The sequence below is a fragment of the Eptesicus fuscus genome, chromosome 3 (genome assembly GCF_027574615.1).
Source record: "Eptesicus fuscus isolate TK198812 chromosome 3, DD_ASM_mEF_20220401, whole genome shotgun sequence".
Lineage (NCBI taxonomy): Eukaryota > Metazoa > Chordata > Mammalia > Chiroptera > Vespertilionidae > Eptesicus > Eptesicus fuscus.
The window spans coordinates 7571133-7590694 of NC_072475.1; the positions used below are offsets into that span (position 1 = coordinate 7571133).

General features: G+C 46.4%; 1 protein-coding gene across 3 annotated transcripts; it reads right to left on the reverse strand.

The window, feature by feature from the left end:
• Window positions 1-1778: 1778 nt before the first annotated feature.
• On the reverse strand, window positions 1779-15388 carry U2AF1 (U2 small nuclear RNA auxiliary factor 1). 3 transcript variants are annotated; one of them, XM_028151835.2, is made up of 9 exons: window positions 15267-15388; window positions 11974-12061; window positions 8135-8201; window positions 4852-4901; window positions 4596-4694; window positions 3725-3858; window positions 3549-3641; window positions 2037-2201; window positions 1779-1860 (listed from the first exon to the last, which is right to left on the reverse strand). In XM_028151835.2, the coding sequence occupies exons 1-8, from the start codon at window positions 15308-15310 to the stop codon at window positions 2054-2056; spliced, it is 723 nt and encodes a 240-aa protein (XP_028007636.1). In that variant the 5' UTR covers window positions 15311-15388; the 3' UTR covers window positions 1779-1860; window positions 2037-2053. The 3 variants fall into 3 exon arrangements, with proteins under 3 accessions (XP_028007636.1, XP_008143896.1, XP_008143897.1); XM_008145674.3 differs by lacking the exon at window positions 1779-1860 and having other exon boundaries at window positions 1916-2201; XM_008145675.3 differs by lacking the exons at window positions 1779-1860; window positions 8135-8201 and adding an exon at window positions 9026-9092 and having other exon boundaries at window positions 1916-2201.
• Window positions 15389-19562: the final 4174 nt, after the last annotated feature.

Consider the following 19562-nt stretch of genomic DNA (forward strand, 5'->3'; position numbering starts at 1 on the left):
CTACTTTTCACATGCACCTCACCTGTTCTAAAACTGAACTCATCTGCAATTTTCACCTAGCACCCCCAACCCCTCCCCGCTTTGGCAACCATCAGTTTGTTCTCTGTATCTATGAGTCTGTTAATTCATGTTTTTTTTTTTAGATTCCACATTAATATCTATCGCAATCTTTATCCATTCATCTATGGACACCCAGGTTGCTTTCACTTCTTGGCTATTGTAAATGCTGCTGCAAGGAACTTGGGGTGCACACATCTTTTCAAATTAGTGTTTTCATTTTCTTTGGACAAAGTCATACATGAGTTATTGCTGCATTGTATGGTTTTTATATTTTTAATATTTTTGAGAAATCTAGTGTTTCACAATTCCACGAGGGTTCTATTTTCTCCACATTGCCATCACATTATTTTTTGGTGCTAGCCATTCTGACCAGTGTGAAGGGGACACTTCTAATTACATAGGCAATACATCTTTGTGATTGCTGCAACTTCACTGCATTTTATGCTACTGGCACCGGGACAGGCTCCTATTTCTCCAAAGGCCTGTGGGTTACCTGAGAAAGAGCCCAATCCCGAGGTCCCTTTCCTTCCGTTGTTCCCTGTCTGCTACAAGGCCCTCCGCCTGTGTGTGGATTGGCAAGGGAGCTGAAATTCCACCGCCCAGTTGATCTGGCCACTTCCGAAGATTTCCGATTCTGAGCCCACACCCCTGGATGGACCTGTCTTGTTCCCAAGTTGCTTGTCCAGACCTAAGAATTCACAGAGGGCCTGGTCTTCTGAACGCCTCTCTTACTTAGCGTCCACTTCTCAAGCGGAGAGGCCTTATTTTTGTCCTGAAATGCCAGCTGGACTATGCTAAGTGCTGACGAGGCCTTCACCCATCTTGCTCCCTCTGGGCACACAGAAAAGCAGGTCTGCATTGTAGGCTGTTGAGTCCATGTGAATCCAGTCGTTTAACAACACAGCAGTCAGCTGTGACGTGACAGGTGACCCATCACCAGCTCCTGAGCTGCACAAGCACGCTCATGTTTTATGCACACCCACGTTTTAGAGGAGTGCACGTGGGCTCTCAAAGTAACACTAGAAAACTCAATGGAGAGAGAACGCTGACTGCACTGCATCCCAACATTAGCTTCCCTATCAACGCCCGTGTACTCTACGGAGAATGGCAGCTAAGCATTTACTTACTAGTGAGTAAAGGGGCCTCACAGGCTTTTCTCACCTTTACTCAGCCTCGAAGAGCAATTCTGGGTTGTACATAACTAGAAACAGGTCTGGCCTTTTCGTGTGAATTTTACCTCAACTGGTGAATGTTTTGTTTCAGAACCTAAATTTAAAGTAGGGTTTCAACTCTGGTTGGTGTGGCTCAGTTGGTTGAGCGTTGTTCTATGCATCAAAAGGTCGCCCGTTTGATGGCAAGTCAGAGCACATGCCCAGATTGTGGGTTCAATTACAAGAATACTGTATCACTACAGTAGGAAGCAACTGATGAATGTTTCTCACATCCAGGTATCTCTCGTTTCCTCTCCCTTCCTCTCTCTAAAATCAATAAACAGCCCAGCTGGTGTAGCTCAATGGTTGAGGGTTGACCCACGATCAGGAGGTCACGGTCAGATTCTTGGTCAGGGCACATGCCTGGGTTGCAGGCTTGATACCCAGTAGGAGGTGTGCAGGAGACGGCTGATCCATGATTCTCTCCCTTTGATATTTCTAGTCCTCTCTCCCTTCCTCTCTGAAATCGATAAAAACATTTAAAAAATTAAATAAAAACATAAAAAAAAAAGAAAAAATATGTTTTCATTTCTACCCAAAGTGATTGATGTAGATTAATCTTCACTTCAAGGGCTGATGATGTGCAGGTCTGTAAAGGAAGAGAGATTTAAAGTGGAGTTTCCACGAGAAAAAAGTTACAAGAATACTGTATCACTACAAATTTTATTCAGAAACCCATCTTTGTTTTTTTAAATTGTTTTTTAAAAAAATTCCCATTATGAACTGGTTTGGTCAATCAACTACAACACTTTCTAGCAGACATACGGTAAAAATGGCCTGGCTCAGAATCGCCCAGATCTCTCACGATCTCTTGACCGCCTCCTGTCACGCTCCCGTCCCCCACCGCCTCCGCCACCACCGCCGCCACCGCCACGACCACGGTCTCTAGACCGAGAGCGACGCTCCCGGGACCGGGACCTCGATCGATGCCTGAAACAAAGGAAAAGAAACAAAATCTTGGCATCAAAATGAAAACACGCAACAGAAAACGACAATGACTAACACAAGTACTGTATCCCACAGAATCGAAGACGTTAATAAAAAAAAAAAGAAAAGAAAAATGCTGCTATTTTAACTGCAAGCCGCAACTAAAATATGAGCCCTAATTTCAGAAATTAATGTGTCTGGGGGAAAAAGGGCATCTCAGAATTGAGAGGTGCGGTGGCCATCAAGCTGATTTCTGGATGGGGAGGGCAGGGTTCTTCTATGTTTATTTGTGTTGCTAATAGGACAGAATCACAATGTCAGCATTTCCTATTGTATGTTAGGTGAAAATCCCTCTGGGGTCAGAACTCAATCTTCATAGGGAAAGTGACTCATTATACCCTCTAACATTGGGGTTCTCTCTGTTTTATGACATGACCGCTTGCATTTAAATACCAGGACCAGACAGATATGACTGCTAGATTCTGCCAGTGGTCCACAGGGCAATGCCAAGAAACCTACCAAATCCACAAAAACCAAGGCATCCCAATGGAGACATGCAGTATGTGAAGGGAGTTATGGTACCCAACGAGAGAATAAAACACTGCACATAGGAACTAATTTTCATCGATCCCATTAGCCATCTCCTTGGTTAGTTGCTGAGGTTCTATCTCTTCTTAAGCAGTAAAATATGCACACAGAATATTCTTCAAAGAGTACATTTTTATATAGAGTACATTTTTGTAATTTACAGTATATACTACATGCCCGGCTGGTGTGGCTCAGTGGTTGAGCATCGACCTATGAACCAGGAGGTCATGGTTCGATTCCCGGTCAGGGTATATGCCTGGGTTGTGGGCTCGATTCCCATTGTGGGGCGTGCAGGAGGCAGCCAATCAACGATTCTCTCCCATCATTGATGTTTCTATCTCTCTCTCCCTTCCTCTCTGAAATCAACAAAAATATATTTTAAAAAATTGTGCTACATTCTAAGCAGTGCCATTTTCCATCCATCCATCCATCTACCCACCCACCCACCCATCCACCCTCACCTAAGGATATTTTTTGCATTGATTTTTAGAGAGTAGAAGGGAGATGGGGAGACAGAGTGAAGCACCAATGTGAGAAACATCGATTGGTTGCCTCCTGCATGCCCCTGACCACAGCTGGGAACCTGCAACTAAGGTACTTGCCCTTGACCGGAATCGAACCTGGGACCCTTTGGACCATAAGGCAACACTCTATCCACTGAGCCAAATCGGCTAGGGCCTAAGCAGTGCCTTTTAAACAGAGATGACATTCAGGCCAAGCTTTACTTAGAAAGCGACACAGGGGACACACTGAAACACTCACTTCTTGCGCCGGCGCCCATACAGCTCCCGCCGCAGCTCTCTGGAAATGGGCTTCAGATGCATGAAGTTGCAGAAGCCGCCTCGTGTGCACTCTCTGAGGGGGAGAACCGGATGAGCATCACACCGCGTATCCCCGCCCTTCCTCTACCTCCCCAGCGGCAGGCTGTCCACACCTACCCCATTTCATACTGGCGGCAACAGGCTTCCCGGAAGTCGGTCACGGGGGAAAGCTCGGCGTGGATGGGCTGCCCGTTGAACCAGCGGTTGTTCAAATCAATCACAGCTTTCTCCGCATCTTCTTCACGGCGAAACTGAAAAGACACAACACAAATGCTTGCCGCCACACTTTAATAACACATTTTCAACCACTGATCCAAATACATGCTGTGCGCTCATGCAGATAAAGTAATTAAGGTGGAATAATGTAGTGCAATTAAAAGCAGACAACCCTCTATTTACGATTATTTAACCTTGTGATGGTCCAAAATCATGCCAAATATGTTACCTTGATTTTCCAATTCAATTGGTTAAAAGAGCAAATGTAATGATTTGTGTAGGCAATAAACTTCATTAAAAAAAAAAAAAGCCGCCGCCGCCTGGCCTGCGTGGCTCAGTGGTTGAGCATTGACCCATGAACCAAGGAGGTCACCAGTTCTGTTCGATTCCTGGTCAGGGCACATGCCCAGGTTGTGGGTTCAATCCCTAGTGGGGGGCGTGGCGTGCAGGGGGGCAGCCAATTGATGTTTCTCTCTGTCCCTCTCTAAAATCAGTAATAATAATAAAAAGAAACCATATAAACCGACTTCTCCCCAGTTCAAACAGCCTCTAACCAACAGCTATGAAGGTGCCCGACCTGAAAAGATGATGCAGGACCCTGGCAGTCTGCCCTCCTCCCTATACCCACAGGCCGGCTCCAGCACGTGCATGCAAGTTCAATAGCAAGGAGCATTTGGCCAAGGTTAAAAGCTAAAACAATAAGGTGAGCATTCCTTACTCTTCACCCTGAGCAGCCAGGAGACAAAACTCCCACTTGTCACCTTCCACATACCTTCACATACACGTTTCCGACGAGGTGATCTCCAAGATTATCACAGACATTCATCTCCTCCACCTCGCCATACTTCTCCTCCATTTCTGTGAAAACCTCCTGGAAGAGAAATGGTGGTTTAAGGATCATAATGTTAAAGATACAAGACTAACTGAACACAACGAACCTTTTAGTATTTTTATTAATAGACAGATTTTAATTTCCCCCAAACAGATAAAGGTGAATAGGTCTATCAGTTTCAAATAGTCAATCTCACCTCAAAAAACTCATCATAGTGTTCCTGCATCTCGACATCGCTCACAGCACCTGTAAACAACAGAAATCTTGCCGGTTAGCTGTGACCGAGAGAATGCCTGTGCTTAAATCAACCTGCTACAGTGACACACATTAGATTATCTAGAGAGAGAACCCGACAGAAGTGCGTTCTACTGGAGCACTGACGAGGCTGCAGCACACGGCCAAGTGTTAAATCTTAAAGTGTGGGGAGACTTTTAAATGCCCCATGACAGTCTCCATTCTGGCTATTAAAACCACACAAGTTTTAATCAGCATCAAAGGGTCACATTTTCAGAAAGAATAAGGAAAAAGTTGATGCTCAAAAAAAGTTTTTAATGAAAAATTTCTTCTTAAAATTTAAAAAAGAGGCCAATTAATGCCCCCCCCCAATTAGGTTACAATGAAAGTTGAATCAGGGTAAGTGATTAAAAGCTTATGCTCCTGACTCGTTACTTTCACAGGTTATCAGCCACACAGAATGCTATGAAATTATTTCTGATGCGATTAAAACCCAAATGACCATAAATACTTAGGACAGTTACCAAGTTCAATTACAGTATTTTGAATGCCCTTTGAGTAAATGGAAAATTACAATACTTTGTTGAAGAAAGCATTCTTATTTTCTATTTTCCTCGTTTACTTTTTCATAACCTACATGCACTAAGTGAAATCATGCACATTCTGTGGGTGGATTTTACCCATTTCCATTCTATCTCCATTATCACCTCTTTTATCAAATTTTAAAGCTCTCCTAATCTAAACCTGAGAAGTCACAAAGCTGGTGTGTCAATAAACTGATATTCCAAACAGCTGGACCAGGGAGCCAGGAAGGCCGGGGCTGTTAGGCTGGGCCGACTGTCTCCAACGCTACTCCAGGGGCCAGGCTCCTGGGCAAGTGGCCTCCCCCGGTGAAACCCCTGAGGGACCTGAGCTGTGGCACAGGGCTCTCTATCCAGACTGCTGTCTTTTAGCCGTTTCCTACAAGACTTGAAAACCTTATCTTTAATGATAAGACTTTAATCTTTTGATTCTGAAAGTGATTTAAGTTTACTTTCTAACACTTAGCCTCCCTGCATTTTAGTTTTTTTGAGATTATGGAATCCAGCTCACTTTAGAACCCAAACGTACTGAGCACAGGCACAACTCCTCCTCCTGATGGCCCATCCCAAGTGGAAGGCAATCAGAATACACCCCCTCCCTGAGGAGAGGCCAAGTTCCAAACAGAGGAGCTAGGCAGACAAGCCCATTCTAAAGGGCAGGTAGTGTTTAAACTCACTTCCAGTCCCACATCAAGACAAGTGAGAACAGAGGGAAAAGGCTCTACACCTGTTTGAGTACTGACAATCGAGTCTGGTGGCAGTTCTACCAGCTGTATCATGATAGTCCTACTCTGTTCTTTCCAACATGGAGTATTATATTTCCATAACTTCTGGAAAACTATTTGAGAATGCTTGAAAGTGGGCATATTTTATATTTTATACTCTGCTTAAAATTTTTGAGTCAATCAAAATGACTTGAAAGGCAGAGATGAGTGATTAAAAACTAATAAACTAAAACATAATTTACATGACTCGATATAGTTAAGTAATACAACCTGAAAAATACCCAATTTTCATACAGAAACATTCTAAACTGGGATTCATTATTAAGTGTCAACAAAGCACAGAAAACTTAAGTTTTCTACGGATGAATGGGTATGGTCAAAAGAACCATTAGTTTTAGGAAACTGATGAACCCAGCTGGTTGAAATTTACTGACAGGGTCTGATGCCAACTATTTCAGGCTTATCAACTTAAATTGATTTTTTTTAACTGCAGAATCAGAATCTCATTTAATTTATACAATCTGGACCCCAGAACTGGAATGAACATTAGATATAGCTAAATTTTCATTTTGTAGCATATGCAGAACAAGAGCCCTGTGAATCGCATATAAAGACACCGAGGAAACTAACACAACATTCTTTTGCCAATAAAAAACCGCAGTCCCCAAGTAAGCAAGTAGGGCGAAGAACTGTGAATTGTTGTTACTCTGTTATCTACTTTTCACTCATTTAAGTCCATATATAAACATTTCCCTCCATCTAATTGATCTTAAGAAAGAGAAAACAAAACCCAGGTATTTTAAACCATTGGCTACTAATCAATCCCTCCACCCTCAGATAAGGGAAAAGACTTCTCTACGGTCAGGTCAGTATTAGCAACTCAAAACATTTAGTGTCTGGGAAGAAAAACGACACGAAAGCCCCACCCGCAGACATGGGTGCTCCTGGGTGTGCAGGTGCGTTAACTGGGGGACCTCCAGTGTGGGGCAAGCGTGGGTGGTGGCTGCTGGGACCATCCCACCAGTGCAGGCCACCCATCAAATGACGGCTCTGGGCCAAGGCTGCACTGGAGTTAGGTCTGTGCTACCAGGCCTCCTTCGATAGCATCTTCTATTAACGTTTACAGCTTTCGAACAACTGGCTTGGACTCCCTGATTTTAACAGGAGTCCAGGATGTTCATTTCAATCTACCCACAGGTGACTGACTATACTGATCTACAGCTCAACAGTTCTAAAATCTGCTTTAGTTTTTTGAATTTTCCAATGACTCTATTATGTATCCTGTTCTCAATAATGTTCAAAACTTACTGTCTACCAAAACAAGAAGACATCAGTCATGTCTACTGCGTGCCCAGTTCAGATCTATTTCCCCACCGAGTACCCCATATTTTCCAAGGGCAGTGAACTATCTCCTCAAGTTGGAGATGCCGACATAAAGTATTCTGGTTAAAGACTGAGCACAGGGCTGATGCTAAGGAAACTCAGGAGTCACCTCAACTTGGGACCCTTACTTAGTAAACATTCCCAGAACAATGCTCCAAAATGGAGTGTAAGGGAAAGAAGTCTAATAGGAAATACAAGTCTGAAAAGTAATTTCAGAACCATTTTTTTTTTTTTAGGTGAGAGAAACTTTCAAATACTGTTGCTCTCAGAGGGACAAACACAACTCCACACTCAACTCCACGGAAATTCTCCCCTGGGATGACAGTCAGGAGAGAGAGGCAGCTCTAAGCTATGGTAAAGGGTGCCCTTCACAGTCATCTTTTTGCAGTTCAAATCTCTGAGAGTTTTCCACGGGGTCAGGGTCAGTGGGACAAAAGCTCTTGACTCTTCTAGTGGATGCGGTCCTTGACATTACTAGCGGCCGACCAGGTGGAGTGGACGCTGAGCTCTGACACGCAAGCCCAGGGAACCAGGGAAGGAACTTGTATGAACTTACAGCGCAAACCGTCAGCAGACTGGGAAGAGTTTTGAGGGTTACGGTAAATGTTCAAGAGGGCAATGGTCTGAAATACAAAACGCAACAACTTTATATTATGGAAAATTAAATGTAAACACTTAACCGGCTTCCTGTGGCGATCGCTTCAGTCAGGATCAGTGCTGAAAAAAAGCAAGTTATTTCTTTCGATGGAGAGATGTTTTCGTAGCTGATGGCGGTCTCGGAGCACCCTAGCACTGCAATGCAGAGATCTCATGATATGCCAGTATTGTATTTCTGTTCACAGAGCGTAAACATTCTCCATTTCAAAGTTCCAAGCCAGGTAAGAGTGCAAAGCACTTGGCAGGCTACTGCCAAAACATTCTTAGAAAAACTTTTAATGGACAACCGGGAAAGAAAAAGTGCCCATATGAACTGATGACACAATTACTGTATTAGAGAAATACAATAATTACATATCATGAAATCTCCATTTCCTAGAAGAAAAATCATAGTTGAAATAAACCCACACTTATTGGGCAACTTACCTTATTGATTCCTAAATATTCCTAAAATTATTAGTTTTACAGAAAGAACTTAATAAGTGCCAGGGTTCAGTCATTGTAAAGACCAATGACGGCTGATAATGTTAAAATGTCACATGGACAGATCCCTTCTTGTTAACAAATGACAATCAAAGGAAGAGACCTGGTCAGCGACCTTCCCTAGGACAGCCTCCTGAACGCAGCCAAGTATCAAGTTCTTGCTGTAGACGCCAAGGACTTCCACCACCTTGTCCTGTTTGCAACAGCTCTATGTCAGCAGCTCAGAAGCCAACATTATGTGTCTCAATTAAGAGTGGGCTCTTTAACACCATTGTTTTAAAAAAATTTCTCCAACTGTGGGACTTACAGTGTGAGCCGTCAGCCGTCTGTGCACTGTTTTGGGGATTACGATAGATGTTTTGAATCAAGATGGTCTGCGGGGAAAAAAAAATAAAAAGGGGAATTCTACTGGCTGCTGTGCATGTATTAGACAATTGCAAAGAGACAACTTGTTTGCAAATGGCTCAACACTTGTTTGTTTCCCGCAAGTCACACAATTGTCTTCTGTTGAGTACACCCAAACCATCATATTATGAAAACAGAGTTTGAGCAGTGACTTAGGTCAAGTCAGCCAGCAACCAAGAAGAAATTATAATTGTTACTTTGAGTAGTCCCACATTCTAAAAATGTTTTAATGCACGATAAATAACAGGACATTAGCATTTTCCTACACTTCAAGTTAGGAGACACTAAGATGTTGAAAAATTTACATTATAATCATATTCCCCATACAAAATTCTTTTAAAAAACCAAATGCATAACCCAACTATATGCAGTCCATCCAGCTTTCTGGTCTCACAGGAAACAGGCATACCAAATGGTCTCCTAACTGTCACGGACAACTATCAGATTTACATTTTCTTGGTGGGATCTCTGTTTACATAATACAATAGCTTAAAACATTTGCTCTTTTCCGATCCTTCTTAAGGGAATAAAATCCTTTTTAGCCCTTCTGCTTTAAACTGGATCAGGCAGACTTGAAACCTTACATTGTACCGTTCTTCTTAAAATCAAGTTGTCTGAAAAAACAAACCATGTTTAAGTTAGTAGACTAATATATTACATGAATCTTTATGTCCATATCACTGTAAGAAGCGTAAAAAAGAAACCCACACCGAATTATGCTAGATATTTACAAGCTGAACCAATAAAACACATGATTTAGAAAAATAAATGTTCAGTTTCAACATATGTGCAAAGCAGTTTTGTAAGTGGTTTTGCAGAATGAGCCAGCTCCATTTCTAGCTATGTTTAAAGGGGAGGGATGTGTAAACACTCCCCAGTCAAAGGCCTGCTGCTGGAAAACCCACTTGCAAGAACTCCCAACAGCAGGCAACACACCTGTAACATGCAGACCCTCCACTCAGGGCCTGGCATCTTCCCCAAGCCATGGAGCACTCCCCAAGACAACCTATCCCAGCCCTCAAATGTTTCCCAAAGCCAAGTTAATATTTTCCACTGGAATTACCAGAGTATGACAATAATGGAAAGCTATCCTGAGCCCAATTATTCAACAGGAAAATTAATATTAAGTTTCACCGAGGTAACCTGGCAGTGGCTGTTTAATAAGAATTGTCATTTAAAAGGGGCAATGCAGTTTGACTAAGATTAGGGATGGTTAAGATTACCGAAAATCAACCAACCAAATCAAAATAAGACGCTTACGTTAACAAATACAGCTGACCCCACCAAACTTTAATGGAATCATTGCCTTGTTTTGATCCAAAGTGCTCAAATTAACTTACATTAACATACTGAGGTAATCAACTGTGGGGAAGCAGGGGACTTGGTTGGAAAGTTTGTAAGGAAGAATCTCCAAAAGGTCAGGGGTCTCCAGGGAGAGATGGCCAAAGGCGGCAACCCCTGCCTTGACTTTTCCCAACAAGTCCTATGCTTCCCCACAATCAGCGATTCAGAGAGTAAGCCAGCTGTCTCTTGTAGCTTAAAGAAAACTGCAACAGGGGACAATTTCTTTCTCAACCCAACACTTGGTACATCTCTAAGTAGCCCTCCAAAATAAAAAACTCAGGGGACACTTAAAGTGCTTGGTTATTGCCCAATCTATGGCCACCGGCTTAGGGCAAAATTCAATTATAAATTAAAGCACTTAAAAAAATTAGAACAGAAAATTTAAAGCAAATTCTCCAATATTCTGAAACTTGAGACATGTTCAAAGCTATTAAGATAGATTTTTATTATACTAACCATTTGGTAATCAGAAATGATGGGGGAAGGGAAGCCATCACACCCCCCTTCTAAAAGCAAGTTAAATAGTGGGGTGTTCTATGGGCTTAAATTAGAAAATACTAATGTCTCTTTCTTACACCAATTGGCTGCTTTTTCTAAACACTTAAACTTGTGAACAGAAAGATGTGAGCTCAAAGCGGAGTCTAGCAGTTTCCAGAGGTAGATACAATAGTTACCCCATAGTAATAAAATAGAAGCTGCATGTTCAGACTTCATGGACGGTCAGAAGAAGATCAAAAAATTTTCAAATTCCAAACATTCTGGTAAACATGGGCATAAGTTTCTGTTAGTATTAGAGGTGCATTCTCCCTTTAATACATCAGTGATCACTTCCAGGGTACAAACTCTTGCCTTTTCTTCAGTTAACCAAAAATATCAAAAATCTTAATTTTTTTAATTAAACCAAATCATAGCAGACCTAAATCCAAGATAACATGCATCTCTCAATTAACTGAATAAAACTGGCCACAAATAATTGAACTGTGGCCCATCTTCTAGTGTTAAGTTTCATTTTTAATGTTTCTAGGTCATGATGCGACTTGCTATGGCCTTGACTAAGGGTCTAAGAAAGGGAACACACCAGGCCTAGAGAACCCGAGTGCATGGCAGTCACCCCAGCCTCTCCTGTAAGGTGCTGTCTAGGGAGAGCAAAGAACAGAAAGCCGCTTTGCATCTCCCGTGCCCGGAAGAGGCTCCGTCAGTGTTGGCTGACTAGGGTGGGTGGAAGGTCAAGGGCCTGTCCTAGCCAACATGCACACACTAAAATCTTTTTAACAGGTTTCTCTAGTGATAAAAGCAGGGGATGATGCTCTCAGACCTTTCACTGGGGTGATTCACCTGCCTCATCCTCATTGAAACAAACGAACATGCTCACTTATGAACAAAAATAGAAAATAAAACGAGAAATAAAGGTCCCCTTTATACATGGAAATTATTAACTGGCTCTGTAAAGTACAAGTTTTGATAATTTACATGAAAACAGAAAAAAAAAAGAAAAAATAAACAAACCTGGCTAAAGGTTGGTTTATTGTGCAACCGAGAGCATCTGTCTCCATGACGACATGCTCCAATTTTGAAATAAAATGAACAGTTGACTCTGTAATGAAAAATAAGAGCAGATTATTTTGCTGGGAAGACATCAAACAGATGGAACTACATCATCAACATGAGACATGCTATCAAATGATTTCCCAAAAATATACGCACAGTACTTTGATTGGTAGCAGGTACCCCTCCCCTCCCTGGCAATATTTTAGGACTAGTTTCAATCTGCCCCTCTGTAAACTCCTTCAGTGAAGAACACTCAGACCCAACTCCTCCTTGTTCAAATCCCTTCCACTTTCAACCTGTTCTCATGTAAATGAAATATTAGTCTAAAACTAAATTTAACTTAAATGTGTGTTCTTTAGTTTTCCACAATGAAATGACTTCTCTTGAGGACACTGACAGTGCAGTGAGGTGAAGGTCCAGATCCCGACTCTGCTACTAGCTGCTGGGCTTGGGCAAATCACCCCACCTTCCAGGGTCTCATTTGAAAAATGAGGTAAAGGCACTACTCCAAGCATCAGCTGTAAAGTAGGTATGTGCCACACAGCGCTCATTAAATGCAACCATTATCTAAATAAACCAGCCAAGCCGCTGGTGTGGCTCAGTGGTTGAGCATTGACCTATGAACCAGAAGGTCACGGTTCGATTCCCAGTAGGGGGAATGTTTCTATCTCTCTCTCCCTTTCTGAAATCAATAAAAATATATTTAAAAATAAAAATAAAACAAAACAATGTCCATGGTGTCTCACCCATGATACCAGACCAAGAGGAAATTTCCAAAAACAGGTCAGAAGTAAATAATTCTTCTGGTTTCCATATACTGAAAACAAGCTATTGGGGAACTCAACCTGCACCTCTATCCCTATGGCAAAGCTCTCCCTTAATACTAATCAAATATTGGATGACCCAGATCAAATTAAAACTAGCAATCCAGCCAGCAGGATAGCAATGCCAGGTGGCTTAGCAGATCTGTGATGAACTATGAAACCTTACTAGATAAGTCCCATTCAAATTTAGACTTGCTTGGCTGGTGTGGTTCAGTGGTTGAGCATCCACCCATGAATCCAGAGATCACTGGTTCCAGTGCCAGTCAGGGCACAGGCCTGGGTTTCAGGCTCCATCCCCAGTAGAAGGTGTGCAGGAGGCAGCCAATCAATGATTTTCTCTCATTGATGTTTCTATCTCCCTCTCCCTTTCTGTCTCTCTAAAATCAATAAAAGCATATTTTTGGAAAAGTGCCATATATTTAAACAGCCAATCAAGAGTTAAGATTAAAGGACCTCAATGAAATCTGATTAGCCAGTGATTTACTATTAGGTAGCAATCAAGTTGAAAAAGAGTGAACTTACCAGGGGAGGAAAATGATTACATTACTATACATATTTGCAAACTTATGTCTTACTTTAGATTTTCTAACTTGAATATATAACATTTTATCTTCAGCCCTGGCCGGTATGGCTTAATGGATAGAGCGGCCTGCGGACTGAAGGGTCCCAGGTTCGAGTCTGATCAAGGGCACGTGCCCAGGTTGCCGGCTTGATCCCCAGTAGGGGGCTGAGGCAGCCGATCAATGGTTCTCTCTCATCATTGATGTTTCTATCTCCCTCTCCCTTCCTCTCTGAAATCAATAAAATATATTAAAAGAACCAAAACAAACAAAAAATTTTATCTTCAGAAAGTCACCTGACAATGAAGAGCTTATTTTTAAATAAATCTCAGAATGGGCAAAACCCCTGCCTGAACAATTACTACCCAACCATCCTATAATTAATCTTTACCCTTAACTTCCAGAGATGGCTTTCATTTGATGATACCCAGTTAAAATAAAACCTCCCAAGTCTCTCTGAAATGAGAATATGACTAATCTAAATAATCAAATTTCTTGAATTAAAGCCATGGCTTTTATAAAACAGTTCGGATAGGTGGTTATTGGAATAAACCCCTGAAGTAAGTTTTGAAGAGTAACAGTGAAGACATCAAATGATAGGAAAAAAAATAAAATTGCATGACACAGAAGTCATGGACCACAGTGATATAAGCTAAAGAATGATATTAATGATGTATGTTCTTAGCATGCACTCAGAGAAGCCTCTTTTTCTAGAAGAGCTGGCCCAATCAAGATCATGTTTAAAGGCAAGTCCCCCACATTGCTCTTCCTTGAGCCCAAAGCATGCAGGGTGCACACCTCTCCCATTGCATTTAAGACATTTCGATGCATTTTACTTTAACGACCCTTTACATGCATGCACCCCTCCCTCCTTGAGAACAAGACCTAAACTTTATCCATCTTTGAGTCTCCAGAGATTGCCTTTGGGTTGACACCCAACTGACTATGACTGTCATTTTGTCTTGCAAATTTTGGTAGGAAAAAAATATAACTAACCCCCTCTTACAAACACAGGAAATTCTATCATGTGTAAAAGACATTTTACAGGATGTATCCTGGAAAACAGAAACAATTCAAATAGTGTTTGAAAAAGTGGTATTAAAACATGTATGACCAACTTAGGGGTTGACCCTTAAAAACATACATTCACATAAGCCTATTTAACCCTGAAAAGCCCCACATAATAACTACTTATTCGAGGAGTACATTAATCCAGACATTAGTCTTTAATTTTCAAAGAATTATCCCCTAAATGTCTGCAGACATTTACGTTAGTCTAAATTTCAATACGTGCAAACGTGGCAAAGTCAGAATTAAATTTTTCACTTTTAACCTAACAATTGATTAGGGAAGCATGCAACCTTAAAAACGAGGAAAAAGACCCACCTTTTCCCTTATATTGGAATTGCGTCTTCAAGTATTTAAAGACCTCAACAATTAAGACCTACGTTATCCGAGGATAAACACGGGCGAGACGTGCACTAGAGCTTGCCCAACACATTAGGGACTAAAGTTGGGGGGGGATTGTCTAACGGTGACTTCAGCACAACTCAAGACGGCTTCCGAGGGCCACGGGGGTCCGGGGGGCCCACAGACCGGAACACCGGCGGGCCGCGGAGGAGCGCCGCGCGGGAAAGGTCGCGCCGCCCGGCCGGAAGCCCGCTGCCCGCCCGGGGGCCCATCGCCGGCCTGCCCGCCCGCCCGAGCGCCCACGAGGCGGCGGCGGCGGCGGCGGCGCGCGGCTCCCGAGGCCGGAAGGACCGACGCGCCCCTCCCCCCCGCCGGGGCCTTCCGCCGCCGTCCGGAGCCCGCCGCCGTGCCCGCCCGCCTCCCTGGCCCGGAGCCCCGAAAGGCGGCTCTCACTCACTTGTCCTTCTCGGTGCCGAAGATGGAGGCCAAATACTCCGCCATTTCCTACCCGCAGCCCCCGACTGCGCTGCCGACGCCGCCGACACTGCCCGACGCCCGCGGGAGACGTCACCCTGACGCGACGACGCTAGCCCCGCCCCGACCCTATGTCGGCGCTGCCCAATCGGGCGAAACGCTGCCTGCGTGTGGGCGGGGCTTGGAGTTCGCGGGAGGGCCTGTCTTCCCGACCCCGGAGCCCGCGTGCTGCCTGCGGCGCCCCCTGTCGGCGGGTTGCGGTCCCGCGCCCACCCCGACCCCAGCCCAGGCAAGCCCAGCGCGCAAACCGGGGCCGGGAGGGGAAGGCGCTGGGCGAGGCTTCTCCACGCAGTCGCGTGGGGGCTGGGTCCGCGGAGCGCGGAGAGGTGCAGGCGCGCCTCCCTCCCTTCACCTCCCTCCCCGCACCTCCCTGGGGGGCCCGCACTGCCTTTGGAACCTTTCCGCAGCGAAGGCCCCTCCTCCACTGCCCTCGTCAGCGGGGAATGGAGTAGGGGAGCCCCTGGCCGCCCCCCCCCCTCCCCCCCCCCCCCCCCCCCCCCGGTCTCGGCAGGAGCGCCGCGTGGGGCCTCGGGCCTTGTCGGGGCTCCCGTTCCTGAGCTGGGCCCGCCTGGGTGATCGGGATAACCGTGTTTTAGGGTGGTCCGGACAGCCTCTCCCTGGCAGTGCTAAGCTTAGTGTTTGATTGACCATGGCGAGGGAGGAGAGCCTGCGGGGACACCGTTAGAGTCCCGCTTGGGTTTGAGAGGGGCGATGGCGGTTAGAGGAGGAGCTTTGGTGCTGAGAAACGAGGGGCCTGATTTGGGGCCGGATGGCAGGTGTAGTGCTCAGGGTCCTGGGGGCCGGGCTACAGAAAGGATCGCCCCTACTGATTGCAGACCGGTGTCCCCCCCAATTCATGCCAGAGCCCTGACTCCCAGCACCTCAGCCTGTGACTGCAGTTGGAAGTGAGGTCTTCGCCGAGGCGATTTGGTTGGAATGAGGCCGATGGAGCGGGGCCTAGCCAATGGGACGTGTCCTTTTGAGAAGAGGAGGTTAGGGCGGTGTGAGGACCGGGTCCTGATCTACTGAGACCTCCGAAGACCTGCCCTGCGGCGCCCTGATCTCACGCTCCCAGGCTCCAGCACTGTGAGGGAATACATTAAAATCGTGGGGGCGGAAAAAATATTAATACTTTTCCTCCCACCTTTTAACTTCTAGACTGGGTTCATAATCAGATCAACAGAGACAGATTAGCAGGAGAAAGTCAAAGTTTAATGTACATTCCCATGGGGAATTCTCCTAGGCATGATAATTCCATGAAAATTCCAAAGACAGGGAGGCGACCTTGGGTCTATAAGACATTATTATTATTACTAGCTTTCCCGTTGCAGGAAAAATCCTGCAATAGGATTTCCTGCTGCACTCTACCCCACCTCCATTCCTCCCTTGTCGCCCGCCTCCCCTTCTCCTCCAGCCCGCCCCCGCCTCCGCTCCGCCCTTGCTGCCGGCCCCGCCTTCTCCTCCAGCCCACCTTCGTTTCCCTTCGCCCACGGCCCTGACTTCGCTCCTCCCTTCTCCCCCCCCCGCCCCCCTGGCTTGCTTGCTTCTTCGAAGCTTTACTCCCCTTTGCAGCTCTTGGCTTCTTTCGACACTGTCTTGATATGCAAATTAGCCGCCATCTTTGTTGGGGTAATTTGCATACTCGTCCTGATTGGTTGGTGGGCATGGTTTGGCTGGTGGGCGTGGCTTAGGTGTAGCAAAGGTGCGGTCAATTTGCATATTTGTCTATTATTAGATTAGATTATTTTTAAATTTCTTTATTGATTAAGGTATCACATATTTGTCCTCATCCCCCCATTCCCATCTCACACCCCTCCCCACGGATGCCCCTACCCCCCTGTTGTCCTTAACCATTGGTTAGGCTCGTATGCATGCACACAAGTCCTTTGGTTGATCTCTCCCCTTTACCCCCAGCCTCCCCTCCCCTCCCTCTGAGGCCCGACAGTCAGATCGATGCCTTCTTGTTTCTGGGTCTGTTCTTGTTCATCAGTCTATGTTGTTCATCATTTCCCCTAGATGAGTGAGATCATGTATTACTAGAAATATAAGAACCGAATGTGAGACGAGCAATAATAGTTATGCTGACAGGCAAATGAATCAGTCTGTAGTGAGTTTCTTTCTGGATCAACAGATCTTTTGAGACCCAATTTCAATGTCCACCAGTTCCTTATGTGTACATGTCAGCACTGACTTTTCAGTTCTGGATGGTGGACAAATGGTGGTAATGCAGGTCCGACTCCCTCTGGTTTGGTCTCGACTGGACCCAGGGGCGCGGCCGCACCCGGACCCAGGACCCAGCATCACCCGGGCCCCGGGGCGCGTGGCCTCACCCAGACCCGAGGGTGCGCGGCCTCCCCTGGACCCAGGGGCGCGTGGCCTCACCCAGACCCGGGGGCGTGCAGCCTCACCGGGTCCGGGACCCAGCCTCACCCGGACACAGGGGTGCGTGGCCTCTCCCGGACCCAGGGGCGCGGCCTCACCTGGACCCAGGACCCAGTCTCACTTGGACCCAGGGGCGCGTGGCCTCACCCGGACCCGGGGGCGTGCGGCCTCACCCGGACCCAGGGATCCGTGGCCTCACCCAGACCCAGGGGCGCGGCCTCACCCAGACCTGGGACCCAGCCTCACCCTGACCCAGGGGCGTGCGGCCTCACCCGGATCCAGGGGCGCGTGGCCTCGCCTGGACTCAGGGGCATGCGGCCTCACCCAGACCCGGGACTCAGCCTCACCCTGACCCGGGTCCCAGCCTCGCCCAGACCCAGGGGCGCGCAGCCTCACCCGGACCCGGGACCCAGCGGGGCTTCGTCTTCTTGATCCCAATTCCTGTCGGTCAATTCCCTCTCAGCAATTCCTTCGGCCATTTTCTCAAAGTTCCGGGGCGGCTGCTGTGGAACTTGCTGGGCGGCGGGCTCGGCGAAGCTCCGGTGCGCCCAGTGCGTGGCGGCAGTCTGGTCCAAGGTCACTGCGGCGGCACTCAGGTCTGCAGCGGCGACCAGTCACCAGGCGAGCGCACCTGGATCCGGGACCCAGTGGGGCCTCGTCTTCCCTATCCCAACTCCCATTGGTCAATTCCCTCTCAGCAATTCCTCCGGCTATTTTCTCAAAGCTCCGGGGCGGCTGCCACGGAACTCGCTGGGCGGCGGGCTCGGCGAGGCTCCGGTGCACCCGGTGCGCGGTGGCGGGCTGGTCCAAGGTCGCTGCGACGGCGCTCGGGTCTTCAGCAGCGGCCGGTCGCTGGGCGTGCTCACCTGGCCACTTCCAGGGCGCAGAGATTCTCGAAGGACTCGGAGGTCAGCAAGTGTGGAGTCTCCCACCCCATGTCCCCCAGGGGCTTGTCTGTCCGTGCTCGGCAGCGAGTGGAGCTGTCCCCTCAGCCGGAGACCGCCGGGGGAACTGCGCCGAGCACGTTCCAGGCCGCCATTGTGTCGCCAGAGCCATAGTTCTTAAAGTGTGATCTTTGGCTCACCGGCATCAGCATCATCCCACGTCCCTCTCTTTTATTCTAGTTGTAGAGCATCTATAAGACATTATTTGGACAAAGGAGAAAGGGGGGTGGGTGGAGAAGGGGGGATTATATTTCAGAAATGAGAGTGGCGGATTTATAGGTAGCTGAAGAGCAGAACACACGTGGCAGGCAAATCCTTGCTAGGCAACTCAGAAACAATGGGACACGGGATATCCAGCTAACAGGCACCTGCCTGACGCCCTCTTAGTTGCCATATTTAATTCAAGTTAGCCTAAGCAGCAGCCTAACAACTCTTTCCTGAAGCAGGTTTCTCTGAAGTTCTTGGGCAGGAAAGGGGGGAGAGTGAAGCTTATTTCTACAAACTGCTTACTGGAGAGTATTATGCTGAGCAAAATAAGCCAGTCAGAGAAAGACAAGTATCACGTGATCTCACTTATATGTGGAATCTAATGAGCCAAGTAAACTGATGACCAAAAATAGACCCAGACACATAGCAGCATGAGCAGACAGTTGAATCTCAGAGGGAAGGCAGGGGAGGGTGGGTGGGAAGAGATAAACCAATGAGCTTGTATGCATATATACCTAACCCAGGACACAGGCAATGGGGTAGAGGGAGGGGAGGACAGGAGCGAGCTGGAAGAGGTTAATGGGGGGAAAAGGAGGACCTATGCAATACTTTCAACAATAAACAACTTAAATCAATATCCCCAAAAGGCAGCTTCTGGTGGCAAAACTTTGGTCCCTTCACAAGGA